The sequence below is a fragment of the Labeo rohita genome, chromosome 11 (assembly GCF_022985175.1).
Source record: "Labeo rohita strain BAU-BD-2019 chromosome 11, IGBB_LRoh.1.0, whole genome shotgun sequence".
Classification (NCBI taxonomy): domain Eukaryota; kingdom Metazoa; phylum Chordata; class Actinopteri; order Cypriniformes; family Cyprinidae; genus Labeo; species Labeo rohita.
The window spans coordinates 21,901,668-21,924,385 of NC_066879.1; the positions used below are offsets into that span (position 1 = coordinate 21,901,668).

The following is a 22,718-nucleotide window of genomic DNA, read 5'->3' on the forward strand; positions in this document are numbered from 1 at the left end:
AAAAATAATGACTTTATTCAATCATTTCTGCTCTTCCGTGTCAGTCTTCGACGCGTGTTTCAAAGTGTACCATGACACGTTATTGCATTTTATTGTTGTATTTTGTTTTCTTTGCAGATTACCATGACACGTGTTATTAGAATTTAACCATGTAGCGTTGAAACCCTATTGTAATTATTACAATGGTCACAGATCAGCGATCTCCATGTAAAACTGATTGTGCAGACCAAAACAGTAAGTCGTAGAGACTTGAAACTTGGTATGAAATCGCTCATAACGAAGTTTTGCTGAAATTTTCAGGTATTTCACATTTTTCGAAAAACCTAATTTTGCAAACTAGTCCTAGGTGTTTCACCCGATCGGAACCAAACCAGTGCAGAAAGATTCTCTGGAGAGTGAATATCAATATTTATTAAAAAACGTTGAACTTTCGACTCACCGTCACAAAGGATGCAAAGACAGTCGAAAGGAGCATTTTAGTAAAAAGTTATAGGCATTTTAGTAACATGCCTATAACTCCTGAACGGAATGAAATATCTCTGCCAAACTCTGCCGAACAATTATGTAATTGCTGAGGTCACAGGGGAAAAAATTGCGGAGCTTGGCCACTTGGTGGCACTATAAGAGGGGAAAAACACAAAAAAATGCCTATAACTGTGCAACCATTTGTTCTATCAACATGAAAATCGGTGTGCATGGTCATGGTCCGAAGTGCCACAAGTCTTTATAAGGACATTTGTGTATCTCAAAAGACATGGCTGCCACTGGCCGATGAATTTTGAGCACTTGTTAGACAAGGTTAACGGAGGTCAATCGGAACGAAACTTTCGGGCTTGTTTAACTCACAGCCCCAAATGTCTGAGAGAAATTTGAAAGAAATCAGCCACTGGGGGCAATATCACATTTTTCAAGGGCGTAAATGATTGTACGTCACAGTTTTTTCGCACATACGTGCAATATTCATATCATACATAGAACTCCTCATTCCGGACAACTTTGCCTCTAGAACCACTGCTGTCAATTAAATCGTTTGTTACATGATTGAAAAGATAAAAAAAACGACTTTGAGAACTAGACCTAAGTTTTTCACTCAATCTAGAAAAAACACTGCAGTACAATTCTTTGGACTCTCTAGGCCAGAAAAAAAGGTTAAAAAAGGTTGAAATTTACCCTTTGGGAGGCCATAGCAGGGTCGTTTAGAAAAGATATTCTATAAGGAATTTACCCAAAATCCTATAAACCCTAAAGGAAAACTCAAAACTACATGAAACCAAGTGAGCAAATGTGACAGGTGATTCAAAACAAGCATGCAAAGTTTTACGGGGATCGGACCACGGCTGGTGGTATAACAGTCATAAATGGTAAGAAACATATTTCTATGGTAAATTACCTGGATTTGCCAAAAATGCTTTTTTGAATCATCAATTTAGGTGGTGACAAGTCTGCTAAATAATGTCTTTTTTCATATGTGCTTAAATGCCTTAAAGCGCTTGAACCCTGGTAATCGCTGCTTGCAGCTATATTAGCATTTTGTTGTTGCATTTTGTTTTTTTGCACACAAAAAGCATTCTTGTAGCTTGATAAAATTAAGGTTTAACCACTGATGTCACACAGACTATTTTATCGAAGTCCTTACTACCTTTCTGTGCCTTAAACGCAGTTGTGTTGCTGTTTATGCTCGGTCAGAAAGCTCTCAGATTTCAAAAGCATCTTAATTTGCATTCTGAAGATGAATGAAGGACTTACGGGTTTGAAACAACATCAGGATAATTAATGACACAAAAAATTATTTTGCCTTTACTAATTTTACAGTCATTGGTGAAGCATATATACTAAACTATCCAAACAGGGCATTGGAGTCTGTGATAAATAATGTGAACTATACTTTGTATCATGGTAACCACAAAAGGATTGTAATTTCAAAGTCTCCAACCATTAAACTGCATGGATGAAAAAAGCAAGCAATTGGTTGTAGCAGTCTTTTACCTTCGCTGTCCTTGAACTTCTTAATGGCCACAAGCTCTTTTGTCTCCTGCAAAACAGATATGTAAATCAGTTTGAGCTCTTTCTCAAACACACGCTTTATTAGCAAGCTGTTAATGGACTCAAGATGTAAAACAAACAACTGAGAGTTGCACAAAAGAGCTCAACCTAAAAGAACCACTTCCCGGCTGTATCAATGGGCTATTTTTCATGACAAAGCCCCTGACAATGCTTCTGCTAAACGGAACAATGTGCCTGTTTTCAAAGAATAGATAATAATTTTACATTTGGATGTCTAATTATTAGGCGGAAGTACTGCATGCACATATTTAGCCATGTGTTCAGCAGCCCTCGCGGTGGAGAAATGTTCACCCACTGTCAGTCACACAGAGTCCCTGTCATCTGTGGTGTTGGACGAAGCCTCTTTTGCCTATCTTTGTCATTCAGAGCTCTCAATTTGCACTACAGCACCCTTCACGGCGACAGCATTAGTGGTATGATCATGCTAGCTGCTAAAACCTATCCATTTATCACAATTCTACACAGTAAACACTCACTCAGGACAAATTCCAGCCAGTATTATAGACTATAGTGCCCAGATAAATGGATATTAAACCATTACTCTTCTGTAGCCTGTGTATTTCAAAGGTAGCATTATAAATGTCAGCAGCTAACAAGTCTGATATAAAGGGAAACTAAATCTAAACTGAGAGAATTATTTGGCATAGTTACAGTGGGTGTTATGGGTTGTGCTATACAACACACACATTCATTAAGTGCTGTTTTACCAGTGTTTTTCCATGTTTCTTTGCACATGTAACAAGGTAACACTACAGTATTCTCTGACGTACTTTAGTGGACAATGTAAATACTGTTATATGTATGGTATTCATTCAGCATTACAGGTGTAGCCCTGATTTTTTCTTACATCTGCAAAGGGACTCATATGCAACTATTACAGAAGGTTCAAATGCTCACTGATGCTTCAGAAGAAAGTGCATTAAGACCTGGCGGTGAAAATGTTTTGAATTTGAAAATCAGGATAAATTAACTTATTTTGTCTTCTGGGAAACATGTAAGTATCTTCTGTAGCTTCTGAAGGTCAGCACTAAATGAGAAAAATATGATATTTAGGCAAAATAAGAAAAATGTACACATCTTCATTCTGTTCAAAAGTTTACACCCCCAGCTCTTAACGCATCTTGTTTCCTTCTGAAGCATAAGTTAGCATTTGAACCTTCTGTAATAGTTGCATATGAGTCTCTCAGTTGTCCTCAGTGTGAAAAGATGGATCTCAAAATCATACAGTCCTGAAGATTTTTTTGAAGAACTGTTCAGGACAAACAAGGGACTCATAAACAATTATCACAAAACAAAACAAAACAAAAAAACACAGCTGTGGATCATTCAGGTAATAACATGGTATTAAGAATCAAGCATATGTAAACTTTTGAACGGGGACATTTTTATAAACTCAACTATTATTTTCTTGTGGACTATATGTAAACATCTTATGTGAAATGACTCATTCAGGTCAGTACTAAAAAAAATAATATGCATTTTGTATGATCCTTCTTATTTTGGTAAAATAATTAACATTTTGCAAATTCTGCAAGGTGTATGTAAACTTTTGACTTCATATTTGACTGTATATATGTTTCAGAAAGCCTTCCAACTAAACAACATGTTTGTCTCTCTTGGAAAAAATCCATAAAATGCCCAAACCCTGAAGATTTCAGCACGCCGCTGAGGCCAGCAATTACACCGACTGCAATTTGACTGAAAGAAAATCCCAACTGAAACTCCAACAACAAGGCTGGATCCAGGCACTAGCTCTACCTGACGCCTCCGGTGCGGTAGCAAGTGCCTTGAAGGCTTCCTCATACTTCTCCTCCGCAGTGGAACTACAAGTCATTTTCACTTAAAGCACAGCTTGTCATGAACAGATATGATTCATGATCAGAAATGATTAAGAAGCACAGCATGCATATGGGGCTGGGAGTAGCTTTTCCATATTGAGTTACCCAGACCCCTACATGGGCTACTTGCAGAAAGGCCTGGCTGCTTCAATTACACTGCACGGTCAGGCTTTCCTAGCCTTTAGTATAGGACTAGACTTGTCAGACCACGGCTAAAGTCATTTTTGTTAGCTGAGTGCAGTGGCAACATATGATATGCGGTTGTTTTTTAGTTTGACCCTTTGTTGTGCAGAATAGCATGTTGTGATACTGGTCCCTGTGTCCCAATATGCATACTTCTCTGCTAGAAAGTATGCAAAAAGCAGTATTAAATGAACATCTGTTGACAGAAGTATTCACCCTCCTGTCATTCCAAATCTGACTTTCTTTCTTCTGGAAAACACAAATGTATGCAGGCTGTGTTATTTTATATACTACTACAGTTTTAATTAAAGGGATAGTTCACCCAAAAATAAAAATTAGCACATTATTTACTCACCCTCTAGGCATCCTAGGTGTATATGACTTCCTTCTTTCAGACGAATCCAATCAGAGTTATATTAAAAATTATTCTGGCACTTCCAAGCTTTAGAATGGCATAAATGGGTGTTTCTCTTCATAAGTCCAAAACAAGTCCAATAAAGTGCATCCATCCATAATAAAAAGTGCCTCACATGGCTCCAGGGGGTGAATAAAGGCCTCCTGTAGTGAATCAATGCACTTTTGTAAGAAATATATCCATATTTAAAACGTAGAATCATTTTAATCTAGCTTGCGCCAACTGGTCGTACACGGAAGCAGCTCTGGGCGGACGACGGAAGTGGAGAACGCGCAGGGGAGAGACCAAAACAAAACAATGGATGCGAATGAAAAGCACAAAACGAGGATTTGTAAAGAAGAATGTTGGAGGATTTCTATATAAGCCAAGAGGAGACCTATGTTTTCCTTTGCTAAAGTAAGGAAACAAAACAAAAGTTGGTTTTCTTGAGACTTACAGGCACATGCGAAATGTCGACATCCTACGTCATCCGCCCGGAGCTGCTTCTGTGTACGACCAGTTGGCGCAAGCTAGATTAAAGTAATTCTTATGTTTTAAATATGGATATTTTTCTTACAAAAATGCATCAAATCGATCATGTGAGGCACTTTTTGTTATGGATGCACTTTATTGGACTTGTTTTGGCCTGATGAAGAGAAACAGCCGTCTATGCATTCTAAAGCCTGGAAGTGCCAGGATAATTTCTAATATAACTCCGATTGTATTTGTCTGAATCATTTTCATTTTTGGGTGAACTATCCCTTTAATATTTTAAAAAGGGGACACTGGATGCCCAATTTTCATAAGTTGGTATAATTCTTTAGGGTCTTCATGAAATGTCTGCAACATACTTTGTTAAAATTCTTTAATGGTCCTGTAAAACAACACCCTTTTTACCTTGTCAAAAACAGCTCTGTTCACAGAGAGCAGTTTCGGTGCATGTTTCTTTAAATGATAATGAGCTACTGCTCACCTCACACCTCTCTTCGTTTTTTGTGTATTCAGTGGCACATTATCATCAAAAACAAAACAAATCCACTGGGTCCTCAGATATGCTAATACAGGACAGTCCATCAGTGGTGGTGGTCGGGGCTTGAACAATATGATGTTATACTGCTCTAAACGGCTCGATAATTGAGACTGTTTAGGTTTTTTAGGGATTCCAAAAAGGGAGTGAATGTCAGCGCCACTAGCCTTGTGGGCAGAGCGCAGACATCAGACATGCAGCGCCGGTGTGCTACGGGTGTCCCAAGTTCGAATCCCAGCTTAAGGACCTTTCCCGATCCCGCCTCCTTTTCTCTCTCCCACTTCGCTTCCTGTCCTGTATGATCTGTCCTATCATAATAACAGCAAAAAGGCCAAAAATAAATCTTAAAAAAAGAAAAAAAGGAGCGAATGGATTTATCATTGTAGGGTGATTGTGTACACACACTGCTAAGACACATTTATATGCAAACACAATATAAAAGCAAATTTTGCATCCAATGTCCCCTTTAAATGAGCTTTTATTTGTATATTTTCAGTTTTATTTCTTATTTATTTCCAGTTAGAAAGTACATGATGCAGCCTATCTTACGCTCAAGGTGAAGAAAATGCATTATAATCTACTAAGGTTTGATTTGCCATTGTGTAACAAACTAAAAAAAACTTGCAACATCATTTTGGAATCACATATTTTTAGCTTCTTCACTTACTTGACAAACCTGTCTGTCTCTCGGAGTATATATATAGGGGGTGAATGAGTCATGGACAGTGAAGAAAGCGGAGGGGTTGGGGAGATCTGAAAGGTGTTTATGGAGAAGCTGAGACTTTCACAGCTACGAAACCCACCACACACAGCGTCCGTGTCTCATATTTCTAATAACCATGGAGACCAACCCATAATTGTATTTACAAAAGTGCATATGCGCTAAAAATATGCTTTTACCTTCCAGACAGAATCCTGTGAAAATACAATGTGTGAGTGACATCATACAATGACAAATCTGATATTTGATGACACGTAATCTGATCTTTAGCTTGTTGTTTCCGTTTTGGATTACAGCATGTTAATGTATAGGTCAGGTGTACTTGTGAAAGATGGGCTGTTGACTTTGGTTTGTTGATGGGAATATAAGGGCCAGCAGAGGGGCTGTGATGGGGGTCCAAAGCACTCAGAGCAGTCAATATATCATTAATGTTACTCACAAGGGGGTCCATGAAAGCCTGTGTGTCTATAGCTCTAGCATGGTCCAGATAGTAGGATTACATGTGACAAGCTTGTCGTTTTAATTTAGTTAGCTTCACAGCTTTCTTCACAGTCATTGTGGCGTTCAGAATGTGGGAGGTCGGATCGTTCGAGAGGGTATTTCTCTCATCATGAGTGCAAGAAGTCAAGAGACCAGTGCATAGACATGTTCTTACTAAATGCATGGTACTGTTGCGGTAACTTGTTTAGGAAATAATCAAATGCAATTTTGCAGCCATCTCAACCATAAAATACAGCAGAACAGGTAGTCAGCCAACTTTTAGTATCGCTTACGTTAATAACGATGTTGGCATCCGTTCTAACATCCTTACGGTCGGTACAACTACGCTGTTGAAAAACAGCACGGATCTAATTTCATATCGCCAACAAAGCTGGCGCAACCTTAATTGTCCTTGCTGCTAAGACAGGAAACAAAACATCTCTCATGCCAAGCTTGGTTTCTGAGCTGGCAAGGTATCGTGAACTCAGACCCTGTTTGCCTCCAGGAGAAACAGAGGAGTTCACAGCTAAATTTGATATGTTCTCCATTCACGGGGTCTCTGTTAAAGAGTTATTTGCATTAAATAATTTTACTTTTGTCAGCGCTTCTTTAGGGGAGCTCTATCAGGGAGAGTTTTTTTTTAATGTAATGGAGAAAAAGAGTGATATAAAAACAGTAATAAGTGCACAGTTTGAATTTAAATTCACATACTATTTTAATATTTTTGTAAAAAGCTTCTTATGGTTACAAAGACTGCACTAACTTGGTCAAACAGTGAAATATTATAACAATGTAAAGTAACTGTTTTCTACTTTAACAGATTTTAAAATGTAACTTATTCCTGTGATGGTAAAGCTGAATATTCAGCATCATTACTGCAGTCTTCAGTATCACATTGTCCTTCAGAAATCATTCTAATATGAGGATTTGATGCTCAAAAAACATTTCTTATTATTATTTACTGCTTCATATTTCTGCAGGGAAAAGAGCAGCATTTATTTGAAATACAAATCAAACATTACACATGTATTTATTACCATGTTTAATCAATTTAATGCATCCTAATGAATAAAAGTATTATTAATGAAAAAAACAACTTACTGACTTCAAAGTTTTGAGCAGTAGTGTATTTCAGATACACTAAAAGCTAAAATCAGTCATGTTAAATGGGGCATAATAAAAAAAAGCAGGACCATTAATAGGGTAAGTTATGATTTAATGTTGACTTAAAGGAGATCTCCACTTCCAAAACAACAATTTACAAATAATTTACTCACCCCCTTGTCATCCAAGATGTTCATGTCTTTCTGTCTTCAGTCGTGAAGAAATTCATTTCAGAATTCAGGAAAAAGCATTTTCAAGGCTTCACTGGTGCACAAATTTTGAACTTCCAAAATGCAGTTTGAATGCAGCTTCAAAGAGCTCTAAACAATCCCAGCCGAGGAAGAAGGGTCTTATCTAGCAAAACGATCTGTCATTTTTTTTGAAAAATAAAATTTTTTATACTTTTTAAGCACAAAAGCTCGTGTAGTGCAGGCTCTGGGATGCATGTCCACGACGCTACGAATCACGTCTAAGTTCATCGTCTGTGTACTCCGGCTCAAAAAGGTATGGCGAAAAACTCCATCTTATTTTCTCCTACAACTTCAGAATCGTCCGACATCGTTGTACCTTTTTGTTTGTAAACAGCGTTTGACTTACTTGCACTTTCTTAGTCTTTGCGCGTTCGCTTTGTAAACACTGGGTCTGTAGTTCCGTCTACATTCCGCGTGACCTTTCAACATGATTCGATAGTACATAGTGTATCCCAGAGCCTGTGTACAAGCTTTTGTGCTTAAAAAGTAAAAATGACAGATTGTTTTGCTAGATAAGACCATTCTTCCTCGGCTGGGATCATATAGAGCCCTTTGAAGCTGCACTTAAACTACATTTTGAAAGTTCAAAATTGGGGCACCATATCAGTCCATTATATGGAGAAAAATCCTGAAATGCTTTCCTCAAAAAACATAATTTCTTCACGACTGAAGACAGAAAGACATAAACATCAATGGGGTGAGTAAATATTTTGTAAATTGTTGCTCTGAAAGTGGATTTCTCCTTTAATAAGCATGGGTGTTTCCTTAAAATATTAGATGAGAGAAAAAAAAGTATAGTTCAAAAATAAAACACTGCCAGTATTACAAAATATAAAATTAAAAAGTGTATAAATCACTTGTTTTTCTAAAGAAACATGGTCTAACAGTTATACCAGCAAGTAAAGTTACAGCGGGAGTCCACGTCTCTCTCGCCTCCGCTGAGCCCACTGAGTTTTAACAGACACCCTACAGCGTGCAGTGGGTTTGTTGGGGGTAACTGAGAATGAATGGGGGAAAGTCATGTGAGAGGAGGCGATGCCTCCACTGTGATACGATTGGATGTGACTGGTTATGTTTGGCTGTGACTGATTCATGCAATAAATCTCGCCTCTTGTGTTTGTGTGCATCCTCTATATAGTGGACTTCTATGGTGCCCCCAAGTTTAAACTTCCAAAATGCAGTTTAAATGCAGCTTCAAATGGCTCTAAATGATCCCAGCCAAAATGGCCAACGATCGGCCATTTTCGAAACAAATTGACAATTTATATACTTTTTAACCTCAAATGCTCATCTTGTCTAAGTCTGCGTGAGCTCTGTCTTTTTTTTTTTTCCAGTTCAATACGGTCAATACAGTTAGGGTATGTCGAAAAACTCCCATCTCATTTTCTTCCCCAACTTCAAAACAGTCTTACGTTGCTGCAGAAGTACCAATCCAGTGTTTACAAAGTGAACATGTAAAGATCAAAAGAGTTACAACAGCAATGTAGGGACAATTTTGACATTGAAGAAGAAAATGAGACGTTTTTGAGAGTTTTTTGACATAACCTAACTGTATTAACCCGGATTACACAGACTACGCATGTGCATCGCAGAGCTAGACAAGACAAGCATTTGAGGTTAAAAAGCATATAAATTGTCAATTTGTTTTGAAAATGACTGATTGTTTCACTAGAAGACCCTTCTTCCTCAGCTGGGATCATTTGGAGCCATGTGAAGCTGCATTTAAGCTGCATTTTGGAAGTTCAAACTTGGGGGCACCATTGAAGTCCACTATATGGAGATAATTCCTGAAATGTTTTTTCTCAAGAAACATAATGTTTTATTGACTGAAGAAAGAAAAACATGAACATCTTGGATGACAAAGGGGTGAGTAAAGTATCTGTATAATGTGTAATTTTTACTGACCAAGCAAATTGAGCTTTTATCATTCACATGAACCCTAAATTGTCTGACAATCCTGCATGACTGTGTAAGCTCTGGCCAGTAAAGTACTGTATACAGCACTGCATGCTGTCTTCCATAAGATCCATACAATGGAACCAGTGTCCCACATATTGATTGTGTTCCATTGACTACACAGTCGTTGTTCTATTAATACCACAGACATGTTTACATTAGACACATGGTGGGGCAGCTTAGCCTTGAGAGCCACACAATGACACAGGCACGTGTAAGTGCTAAATAATATCCTGTAAACGGTTATTAGAATCCATTTTAAGCCTTCACGATGTTTTCAATTTATTACCATGCCTGCCGCTGGATTTAAAACACCATTCCTGCTCATAAAATAATGCTCGGGCGAAAGAAACAAACAATATTTCATTTATAACATAGGCTCGATTGTTGGTGGCAGATTAAGTCTGGCCAGCCAGACACTAAAATTAATCACAGCTTGCAATTTAATTTGTGTTGGCAATCTAGTGCTTTAATACCCTTGGCCTTTTTTTACACTTTAGATCTTCCGATGACTGGTTTAAATTTATCTTAAATTCATTAAAAAAGTTTCATGAAAGTTTAATATAGATTTACAAATGCCAAAAAGATAAAGTAAAAAAAAGTTTGGTACTTTATAATAAGGTGTCATTTGTTAACATTAGTTTACATATTAACTAACATGAACGAACAATGAACAATATATTACACTATTTATTTAATGCTTGTTAATGTTAGTTAATAAAAACAGTCGTTCATTGTTTGTTTGTGTATGTTAACAGCGCATTAACTAATGTTAACAAACAACTTGTGATGCATTAGTAAATGCTGAAATTAACATTAACTAATTTTAATAAAGGCTGTAGAAGCACTGTGGTTTCTTAGTTCATGTTAACTAATATAGTTAACTAATGTTAACTAATGAACCTTTTTGTAAAGTATCACCAAGTTGGATCTAAAACTGAAATTCTATAAAATACATATATTCTATAAAATATTATATTTAATACTATCTACAAAACAAATCTGTTATGTGCACTTCCAGAGTCAATGATGCTTGCCATGTCTGCATTTATTTGAGCAAAATACAGTAAAAACAGTAATACTGTGATATATTATTACAATTTCAAATAACTCTTTTAAAACATATTCGAATGTAATTTATTTCTGTGATGGCAAAGCTGAATTTTCAGCATCATTAGTCTTTAAAGTTTAAAAGAACAGGGTTTATTTTAAAAAGAAATCATTTGTAACTTTACAAATGTCTTTTGATCACTTTAGCTTAACCTAATGCATCGTTGATGAATAAAATTAAATTTCAGACGCAAAACTTTTGAAAAGTAATGCACATTAAGCAATTTAGTTAAAATGGCTGCTTTAATATTTTAGGGGAAACCAAAATGTTTAAGGAATATCAATACAGTTCTGCCATGCAACTCCAGCAACTTCGATTACCATAATCAGTCATCAAAGCCATAAACAAAAAACCCCATCGCAAATCAAAGCAGCATGTTTGAACATAATTCCTCTTCATCCAGCTTCACGTCCAAAATGTGATCTTTCCTACTGAAACAATATCTCTCTGTCTTGGCATTTCTGTCACACACAATCTCATCCACGGTGCCTTGCACAGTCATCTCCACAACCAGTGTTCCCACTCAAGGTGACCTATTTAATGCTAATGCACACTCACGTCCCCTCTTCCTCCTCTGCCCTCAATTCGACTGATACGCTATAAAAATAAATATTCTTCTCCAAGGGAACAAGCTCTTAAATTCAGATGATCCCCGTCACTCACAGGACCGCACAAGGCCTTGCACGTCTCCGCACGTCTGAAGAGAGCATATAAAACACCCTCATTGAGCTTCACATCAACTGCAAAATCAAACAGTCATTTAATAGATCTTAAAACATGAGATGCTCAAATGCTAATCAGTGTGGGTGTGATTGCACATTGCTGACAAATAAATAAATTGCTGCCTAGCTGCATGCATTTGATGTCTTTTCACTCATTTTAATGAAGCTGGCTTGCAAACAAAGTGTGGAGACACTAATAGAATTTAAGTGACCGTTGCACCAGACCGAAGGACATTCAGACTACCTGACTGACAAATACACACAAATAATAACTGCTTTTTGTATATTAAAATGCAAAAACTACAAAATGACAAGTACACCAGAATATCTCAACCAGAGACAAGAACAAACAGCAGTTCTTGTTGTATTCGGTCACGCACAAAGGGCCTTTCATGGCCCCTACTCACTGGGATAACATCACTTGGGTAGACTTGAGAGAAACAATAGAGAAGCCAATGCCAGTAGTCAGAAACAAGAGCGTTTTCTGTGAGGAGTGAAGCGCTGAGCTTTTTAAAGGTTTACTTGTAGTCTGCATCTCAAAATGCGCTTCTAGGAAAGCACATACTGTAACTAAACATGAAATGCCACGCATATCTTTTGCTTTATGCATATTAATGAGTGTAAACATAAAATATGAATATAAATAAATAAAATATTACAGCTAATATGTTTATTTATTTGTTCCTTTAATATGACAATATCTATTTAGTGTAAACATAAAATATGAATATAAATAAATAAAATATTACAGCTAAGATGTTTATTTATTTGTTCCTTTAATATGACAATATCTATTTAGTGTAAACATAAAATATGAATATAAATAAATAAAATATTACAGCTAAGATGTTTATTTATTTGTTCCTTTAATATGACAATATCTATTTAGTTACCCTATTAACAGGCAGGCTCAAAAGATGCACCTTCTAATAGAAGATTCAGGTTTTCCCAGAGCACACTTAACAGCTTCAAGTTTTCATTTGTGCCTATTAAAATATTGAACAACACGTGCAATCTCCATTAAGGGCCTAAATGGATGTGTGACAATGGGTTGTTTGTATGAATGCACAAATGGATTGTTTATATGAGGATGTGGGAATCTGGGATGCACTGTAGCCATACATATGTGCAATTTTATACAATATAATGTTTGTATGGAAAAGGATACAAGAAAAAAATCCAATCTGATTTCATGACAAAAACACACCTGTGGGAACTTTTCCACAAGATGCAAAATATCTACTGCCATGTACATTGCGTGACATATTGGAGGTGAAATGTCCACTGGGTGGCGCTAAAAGAGTCTTTTTTTTTTCTTTTTTTTCCCCAGAACAGATGATTGTACATATGGTATGTTTTATGTGATGTTGGTTTTGTATGTGTCGCAGTACTTTTGATTTGAAATGTCCATTGAGTGGCGCTGTAACTCTAATGCTCTGTGACGTTTTAAAATAATGCACCATCTACATCTAAACCTACTCGACAGTATGAACAAAAAACTAATGTTGCGTAAAAACAATTAGCTTGTTTTCGATCTTACACCTTTCAGCTCTTTTAACATAAGTCATGTTTTTCACAGGATTCGTACCCAGGATTTCCATATCCTGAATCCAATTCCATGCCGGCTGAGCTACAGAGCAAGCTTGTTACGTCTGAAAATCTAAACATGTGGAGCTGTAATCATAACTATGTACGAGAACAAGCGCTTGCTGTTTTATCGTCTCTAGTGGACATTTCTGTTGGAAACTGCAATGTATATATGTACTTATTGATACGTATTTTGTGTCTTGGAAAAAGTTCCCAAAGATAAGTTTTTGTCATGAGATCAGGTAGAAAAATACCTATTCTGTTCTATCCTATTCAAGCAATATCATGTATGCAAAAAGCTGAATGTCTGCATGACTCAAACTGATTGCCTTTATATACCAGTTCTGTAATCAAGAAGATAATATTCAGTAATTTACATTTTACACACAGCATGGCAAGTTATTTTGTGTATACACAACAAATTAAAAGCTTGGGGTTAATATTTTTTATGTTTATGGAAAATATCTCTTATGCTTACCAATTTCTTTAAAACCATTTTCTCTAAGAAATTGCTAGCAAATTCACGAATAATTAAAAATAAATGGCAAGAAACATATTGTAGAAAACGTGAAATTTTAGTACACTAACAGTCAAAGTTTTTTGATAGTAGGATTTTTTATGTTTTTTAAAGAAGTCTCTTCTGCTCACCAAGCCTGCGTTTAATTGATCCAAAGTACAGCAAAAGCAATATTATTATGAAATATTTTTACGATTTAAAATAACTGCTTTGTATTTGAATACATTTTCAAATTGTCATTTATTCCTGTGATCAAAGCAAAATTTTCAGCATCATTACTCCAGTCCTCAGTGTCACATGATCCTTCAGAAATCATTCTAATATGGTGATTTGCTGTTCAAGAAACATTAATTATTATATTACCAATATTTAAAACAGATTTTCAGGATTCTTTGATGAATAGAAAGATTCAAAGATGAGCATTTATCTGAAAAAAGAAAAGCTTTCGTAACATTATACACTACATCAGGGGTGGGTAACCTTGATCTTGGAGGATCAAGGTTTTTTGATAAAGAAATTAGAGAAAGTAATACTTTTATTTATCAAGGACGCTTTAAATTGAAATTCAAACGTGGTGATAAAGACATTTATAATGTTACAATATATTTCTGTTTCAGATAAATGCTGTTCTTCTGATCTTTCTATTCATCAAAGAAACATGAAAAAAAATGTAGTTGTTTTTAACATAATAATAATAATAGTAATAATAATAATAATAATAATAAATGTTTTTTGAGCAGCAAATCAGAATATTAGAATGATTTCTGAAGGATCATGTGACTGGAGTAACGATGCTAAAAATTCAGCTTTGAAATCACAGGAATAAATTAGATTTTAAAATATATTTAAATAGAAAACAGTTATTTTAAGTAGTAAAAATAGTTAAAATTTTACTGTTTTGCTGCACTTTGGATCAAATAAATGCAGGCTTGATGAGCAAAAAAGATTTCTTTAAAAAAAAAACATTAAAAATCTTACTGTCCAAAAATTTGACTGCAAAAAAGTGAAATAGTGTTTTCTTGTGAAATAATAAATAGTTAAAATAGTAAATATTGCTAAATAACAGTAATATTGCTAAATATTATTACAATTTCAAATAACTGTTTTCTATTTGCATTTTCAAGTAGCTAATACTCCAGTCTTCGGTGTCACATGTTTCTTCAGAAATCATTCTAATACACTGATTTGTTGAATATTTGTGTTGCTTAATATTTTTGTGGAAATCAGGATACATTTATTAAAAAAAAAAAAAAAAAAAAAAAATATATATATATATATTTTTTTTTTTTAAAAGGTATCCTGATTTACACACACACACACACACACACACACAAATATATATATATATATATATATATATATAATATTTACATACTTATATATACATATATATGCCACATATATATAGTGGCATTTGAATGTTTTACTGTAGTTTTTTTTAACTTGGAAAAAAACAACAACAGTAAGACAGACAATGAATATTTCTAGTGCTCTTATAAAAAACCATTGCACTCCTGGAATAAAGCTTGTTCTATGAACTTGTATGACTAACTCTATTCTATTCTATACCAAAACTATCCAGAGGCAAGCCAACAAATTGAGTCTATAGTCTCCTAATGAGGTTGAACAGTCTTATTCTCACATACTCAAATATAATGTTCTTAATCAGGTGTGTAGAGAAATCCAAGTTTAGCACAGTTTCTGGTGATCAGTGCTATTCTGAATGTCCCCAAATAGATCGCAGGCATATTTGCGTTGGAGAATAATGATAGGTGAAGGAAAAACAAGACCGAATGCGACCAAAAAGAAACAGTCACTCTTGATTTCAACAGCAGTTTTGAATACATTTAATGAAGCAGGGAAAGCGCTGACTGACCAATTACTAAAAGCACGAGCCCGCTTTTCTGTTCTGGCACAGGCTGAGGAATATACTTGCTGCTGAATTTATCAGCCTCATTATCATAACAATGATGCATAGGAACTTGAAGAGGAACAATGTAATTATGCATAGAAATACGATTGGTTTATTTCCATCATCAATTCTCTGCCATTCAATTCCAGGCTGATTATTTAACACAACTTAGATTAAAATCAATAAATATACTAGGGATATGCAACTAATTCTCCGATTTAGTGACAGTTCCATATGCAACGATTAAAACAAACGACTTTCATTTTGACCTTTTGAAAAGATATATGTAACTACATGTAGCTGTAGAGATAAGAGCACGAATATTGTACATGGTATGTGTGTTAACTCCGGGGTGTGTGCGTCGAGGTCAGTGAAATCTAAAGTGTAATGAGCCCTAACCATTCTGTTGCACTGTACTGTCATTCATCATCTAGCCAGGCATCCAGCCACACTGCTGCTGTCTGCCCAGGCGTGAAGACACATCCTGGGCATGCAACCATGACTCAAATACCAACAGCATCGAGGACACACAGAAAGGGACTATGAAAATAACCTTAACAGACAGGTAGTTTTGATAAAAACAAAAAAATGTATCTAGAAGCTTCTGACTTATTCTGGTCTCACTGCAAACTATTTTGTATACTGAACAGACAAGTCAATAGCAGTGTCATAGGCTAAATACTATGCATTGCGCACCTAACGCTTAAAATGTGCAGAAATCACTGCATAATGGATGATATAAAAATGCCCCACACCTCCCAACAGCACAGCAGCAATTTCAATAAAAGCAGTTCCTACTGGTTGAAAATATGCCGGTATTTACCTTATTGTGAGTTAGTCTAGCGATGTTCGACTGTCTGAAAATGCCTCCCAAACAATGAAGCAAATCTGCCAACTAGGCCACAAGCAATGCATTTGGAGAAACCCACAATTTTAAAAGAACCAGTTGCTAGGGAACCATGCCATATTACAATTGAAAATATATTTCTAAAAGAAATATCTCAACAAATGTACCGTTTAAAGAGTTGTGCAACTCTTCTGGGAAAGTTAGAGTCATGAGACCCATAAAGGTTAACTCTGTTACGTAGTTTTTTTTCTTAAGGGTAAAATGAGAAACTAGCCTCACCTCTACAAATTACATTAACAGAAAGGCATGTGTTTTTATGTATAAACAGTATAGGCCTGTAAGTGATTCCCATCCAGTTTGTTATAAACTGTATATTACATTTCAAAACAGGATGAAAGATTTTTCATTTGCATGGATCAAAAATACACTACCAAAAAAAGTCAAAACTTTTTGAACTGTAAGTTTTTTAATGTTTTTTAAAGAAGTCTCTTCTGCTCACTAAGCCTACATTTATTTGATCCAAAGTACAGTGAAACTGTAAAATTTTGAAATATTTTTACTATTTAAAATGACTGTTTTCTATTTTAAATATATTTGAAAATGTAATTTATTTCTGTGATCAAAGCTGAATTTTCAGCATCAATTTTCAGCCTTCAGAGATCATTCTAATATGCTGATTTGCTGTTTAATAAACATTTTATTATTATTATTATTATTATTATTATCATCATCATCAACATTTTTCAGGCTTCTTTGATGAATAGAACCATCCAAGGATAAGCATTTATCTGAAATAAAAAGCTTTTGTAACATTATATCTTAGACCATTCAAAAGCTTGAAGTCAGTATAATTTTTTTATTTTATTTTAGATTTTTTTTAGGGAAAGAAATGATAGAAATTTATACTTTTATTTAGCAATTATGCTTTAAATTAATCAAAAGTGATGATAAGTGATGATTTTGAGCAGAAAATCAGAATATTAACAGATTTTCAGACTATCTGAAGGATCATGTGACTGGAATAACGATGCTAAAATTCAGCTTTGAAATCACAGGAATAAATTATAGTTTAAAATATATTCAAAAAGAAAACAGTTATTCTAAACAGTAAAAATATTTGAAAATTTAACCGTTTTTGCTGTACTTTGGATCAAATACAAATGCAGGCTTGGTGAGCAGAAGAGACTTCTTTAAAAAGCATTAAAAATCTCACTGTCCAAAAACTTTTGACTGGTAGTGTATTCACAGAGGAGTTTCTGCTGTTCTACTTAGCATGCTGACCAACAGGTTTCTGCATAAACATGTCTTACCTTGTGTCTGCATTTCAGGACCACCCCATAGGCTCCTTTGGAAAAAAGAGAAAAGGCTTCATAAGCTCGATTTACACTGATGATTTTTTCTCTTCGAACTGTATTAACAAAACCTGCACTCACCCTCTCCTACAATCCCAAGGACCTCAAATTTATTCATCACATTACCGATGTCAGGAATCTTCATGAAGTCAAAAGATGCCGGTGTGGTGCATGTCTGGGCTGAGAGGAGCGGAAGGCCAGAGGATGGGACAGAAATCGGTGCTTGAACGGGTCATTGCAGCAAAAATCTGCTCCCGGTTGGTCACAATGCTCTTCTCATAATCCACACACACTGACACACATTCCTGCAAACTAATACGTATGCATGCACACACACACACTTGCTCACCTGAAAAGAAAGAGTATAGAGGTTTTGCAGAGTTATTCATACATACTGCATGTTTATGATAGATAGCATCAGATCAGTGGCATGTTCAGTGTTTACATTTCACATGCATATGCATGAAATGACACTGATTATGGCTCATATTCTGTCTCACGAACAGGATATGTGTAGGATTGTCATGATTCGGTTAGTCTGAGGTGATAATAAACAAGGGCCACAGTTCTTCAAGACGCATCGTCGTGAATTTTCAAGCAGTTTTGGGAATAGCAACCTAACAACACAGCTCTAAAATGAGAATTACAGGTGGGTGAACAAGGACAGCGTGAGAATCCGTTCCCAAACCAGAAGTCAGTGATGTAATGGGCTGAAAACCCAGATGGACATCATCTCAATCACCTCAGATGTGCGACAGGTATCATCTGCGCTTGATTTGTGGGTAGTACCCACTTAAACGCATTTTCATAAGCGTTTCGCAGGTCATGTCGTGACACCGACAGCTTCTTGTATGTTTGTGCATTGTGCATAAAAGCGGCGCATGTCTGCATCTGATGTGTTGTGCGGTATGCGCGTGCGTAAGTGTGTGTGCGCGTTGGAAATATTCGTAGGTGGATGAAAGTTCCATCATTATTTTAAGCATCTTATCCACCTGACAGTATCAAGAAATGACTGACAGCCCACACCACTCACACCCACTCTTAAATGAACAGTGGTGCGGTAAAAATATAAATAAATAAATCACAACGATTTATATACAAAGTGGCCAGCCACTATAAAGAGCATTTACATAACCAATACAGTCTTAAACGCATGACATAATTGATAACAGGTGACTTCGGTCTCCTGGAGTGTGTGGGCAGGAGGTACGCGTGTTTGTGCGAAACACCAACGATGTAACAGGCACAAACATCTAACATCCAGCGTAAAAAAACAAGCGCAGTGACAATAATGTACATTTACGGAAAGAGCTCCGAGCAGAATACTCACTTATGTCCGAGACAACGATGCGCAAACTGTCCTCTCGCGTCGCCAAGTAACGATGTTTTCATTTTCACCTGCAGTGGTAACCCATCATCACAGCTGCAACAGTATCCACCTTCATTCTGAGCCATTGACAACCTAACAACGCGAAATTACGGATTCCAGTACGGCTAGGGCTCGCTTCATGAATATTAAGCACGTCACACTGACGTTGCCTGGAAACCTTGCGAGTGCGTCCAGTCACGTAATCTAATTAATATTCATGAGCCAAGGCTTCGCCGTAGTAGGGTGTATAAATTGGCGTTCAGGCGAAGCGGCACCATGCTGAGTGAGTGGCGGATTGCTCACACCAATAGCGGCCGAACCGAACCCTTCTGTGGCCAATCACCTTGGAGGAATGCTCAGAATGGTCCAGAAGCGAGGGGTCGTCTTTGGCTGGGTTCGGTTGAGCAATGATAATATGCATTCCTGCTCGGATGTGTTATATTTCATACATGCATACATCCAAATTGATGTGCTCGTTTGGCGAGGCTGTGCTTGGTGTGTGTGAGTGGGCTGAGCTGAAAGATCAATTCAGCAGACAGCTCACACTGTTTTTCTACTGAGAAGAGAAAGCCTTTAAAAAGAAGAAGCCTTTATAAATTATAAAGGAAATACTATCTATCTATCTATCTATCTATCTAAAAAAAAAAAAAAAAAACTGTAAAATTTTGAAATATTTTTACTATTTAAAATAGCTGTTTTCTATTTGAACATATTTTAAAATGTAATTTATTCTTACGATTTCAAAGCTGATTTTTTAGCATCATCACTCCAGTCTTCAATGTCACATGATCCTTCAGAAATCATTCTAATATTCTGATTTTCTGCTCAGTAAACATTTATTATTATTATGTTGAAAACAGCTGAGCAGAATTTTTTCAGGTTTCTTTCATGAATACAAAGTTCAGAAGAACAGCATTTATCTGAAATAGAAATCTTCTGTAACATTATAAATGCTTTATCATCACTTTTGATCCATTTAAAGCATATTTGCTAAATAAAAGTATTTATTTCTATAATTTCTATAATTAAAAAAAAAAAAAAAAACATTACTGACTCCAAGCTTCTGAATGGTACAAAAGCTTTTTGTAGATCTTCCGATCTTTCTATTTATCAAAAATCCTGAAAAACAATGTACTCAAGTGTTTTAAATACTGATTAAAAATGTTTTTTGAGCAGCAAATCAGCATATTAGAATGATGTGACTGGAGTAATGATGCTAAAAATTAAGCTTTGACATCACAGGAATAAATTACATGTTAAAAAATAGTAAAATAGAAAGCAGTTATTTTAAATAGTAAAAATATTTCATAATTTTACTGCTTTGCTGTGTTTTGGATCAAATAAATGCAGGCTTGGTGAGCAGAAGAGACTTCTTTAAAAACATTAAAAATCTTACTGTTCAAAAACTGCTTATGTATCTATCTATCTATCTATCTATCTATCTATCTATCTATCTATCTATCTATCTATCTACCATTGCCATGTGTTGTTTATGTTTTAAACTTGTGCCTGTAAGTTTTTCCTTTATAATCTCTAAACTATGTAATTATACTTATGTAATAATGTGATTGATCTTCAGTTTTGCAGCTATAAATTATTTCTTTTTGTATTATTTAGCTTATAGCTTAGTATGGCAGAATATCGTAATAAACCTATTTTACATGCAAAAATACCGAATTGACCCTTGTAAAAATCATTAAGAACATTTTAATTTTTCAATAATTAATTTCCAGTATTAGAAAACTGAAAACAGTCAGGCTGACTGTCATTGCATGAACTGATTCATCGGGAAAAGCGCGTGGTGCCATCTAGCGATTATCCTTTAAAACGTACCAGATGCAATACATGAAACTTACAAATAAATTAATAATTAATATTCCTACAAGATAGAATTATTATAGTGTGTTAATACGTGTTATATACAGCAGTCACACTCTTATATTTAATGTGACAGCATTTCACACAGAAGCAAAACCTTTTTAGCAATAATATTTAAAACATTTATACGTGATAATAAATTATGCGTCCAGATAACGGACAACGAATGCCCATCTAATTATTATGAAGGCTTCATAAATTTCATTTTTATTGTCAAGTAATGTTTGACTGCAACTGCAATGTACGTTAAACACATAAATAGCTTTTCCCAACTCAATAACAATCCTTGAATTTCATTCTACTCGATTTTTATAATGTCGCTCGAATTCATTTCAGATCGTTTCAACAATTAAAGTCCATTTGTAAAAGCATATTGGGAGTTTCTCCATCACCTTCACTCGTACAAAATGATCTGTAGTTCTTCGATGGTCCATTGATATAAATTTGAAGGCACAGATGCTGCTGGACATGCGCGGATGTGTGAAACATGGCGGCCTAAACCCAATGGACAGTAAAACAGCACAGCAGCAGCACTGTCCGACAGCACACGGTGAGGAAACATTAGTGCCACCTTTTTCATATTCATTATAACAGGTCAGTTGTGCTGTAGTGTATTGTGCATCTGCGTTTGTTAGATGTCACAGTGGTCACACTGATGCGGAAGCTGAATGCATGTTTACATATACTGTAGGATGATGTGCGCGCTGTGTTTTTTTGCGTCTGTTATTCGCTGAACGAAAAGAGCTGCCTGCCTCTCTCTCTCTCTCTCTCTCTCTCTAATTGGTACACTGGTGTTGAGTGCATGCGGAAAACTATTTACAGTGCATGTGAAAGTACGTCAGATGTATGTTATGTATTACATGCACACATTTGGTTAATAAAAAATGAAAATAATTATTGTGGTTCTTCAAAACTGGCGTTTATGATAGTAGCGTCTGTCCCACCAATGACAGAAGCGCAATTCACTGTTTTTGTGTCATTCATTGTTTTAATTATTTTGTCTTAGAAAAAGCTATCAAAATAATTTACCCATGCGGTTTTCTTTTCAACATGCTTAATATAATGGAGTATTTATATATATATGTAAAATAGGATATTTTCAACGCTCCAGTCATATGTTTTTTTTTTATATTTTCTAGTTGAAATTTTAGTCATTTTGATGTGTTTTTGTTTTCCATATATGTATATTTAAAAAAATGTTAAATTTAGTTATTTTGAATTATCATGTTAAACTAAAATAAAAAATTAAATTTGCCTTGGCAACTAGCTCAAAAAAAAAAAAAAAAAAAAAAAAACAAACAAACAAACAAAAAATTATATATATATATATATATATATATTTTTTTTCATTTCATTTAATGCTTAGGTATAGGAAAATGTTTTTTTTTTGGTTTTAGTTTTATAG

General features: G+C 35.4%; 2 protein-coding genes across 5 annotated transcripts in view; one reads left to right on the forward strand and one right to left on the reverse strand.

Annotated features, from left to right (window-relative positions):
- The window catches only part of cdkl5 (cyclin-dependent kinase-like 5), a 40,688-nt gene extending 21,176 nt beyond the window's left edge, over positions 1-19,512 (reverse strand). For all 3 annotated transcript variants that reach the window (XM_051122825.1, XM_051122826.1, XM_051122824.1), the window contains exons 1-4: positions 19,397-19,512; positions 18,148-18,415; positions 18,025-18,059; positions 1,987-2,032 (exon numbers count right to left, since the gene is read on the reverse strand). In XM_051122825.1, the coding sequence (XP_050978782.1) occupies positions 1,987-2,032; positions 18,025-18,059; positions 18,148-18,211 (145 nt within the window). In that variant the 5' untranslated portion in view covers positions 18,212-18,415; positions 19,397-19,512. The remainder of the gene's footprint in view (positions 1-1,986; positions 2,033-18,024; positions 18,060-18,147; positions 18,416-19,396) is intronic.
- A 2,287-nt stretch (positions 19,513-21,799) lies between these two features.
- Positions 21,800-22,718, forward strand: part of scml2 (Scm polycomb group protein like 2) — a 31,548-nt gene continuing 30,629 nt past the window's right edge. For both annotated transcript variants that reach the window (XM_051122079.1, XM_051122080.1), the window contains exon 1: positions 21,800-21,863. The gene's annotated coding sequence lies outside the window, so the exon portion shown is untranslated. The remainder of the gene's footprint in view (positions 21,864-22,718) is intronic.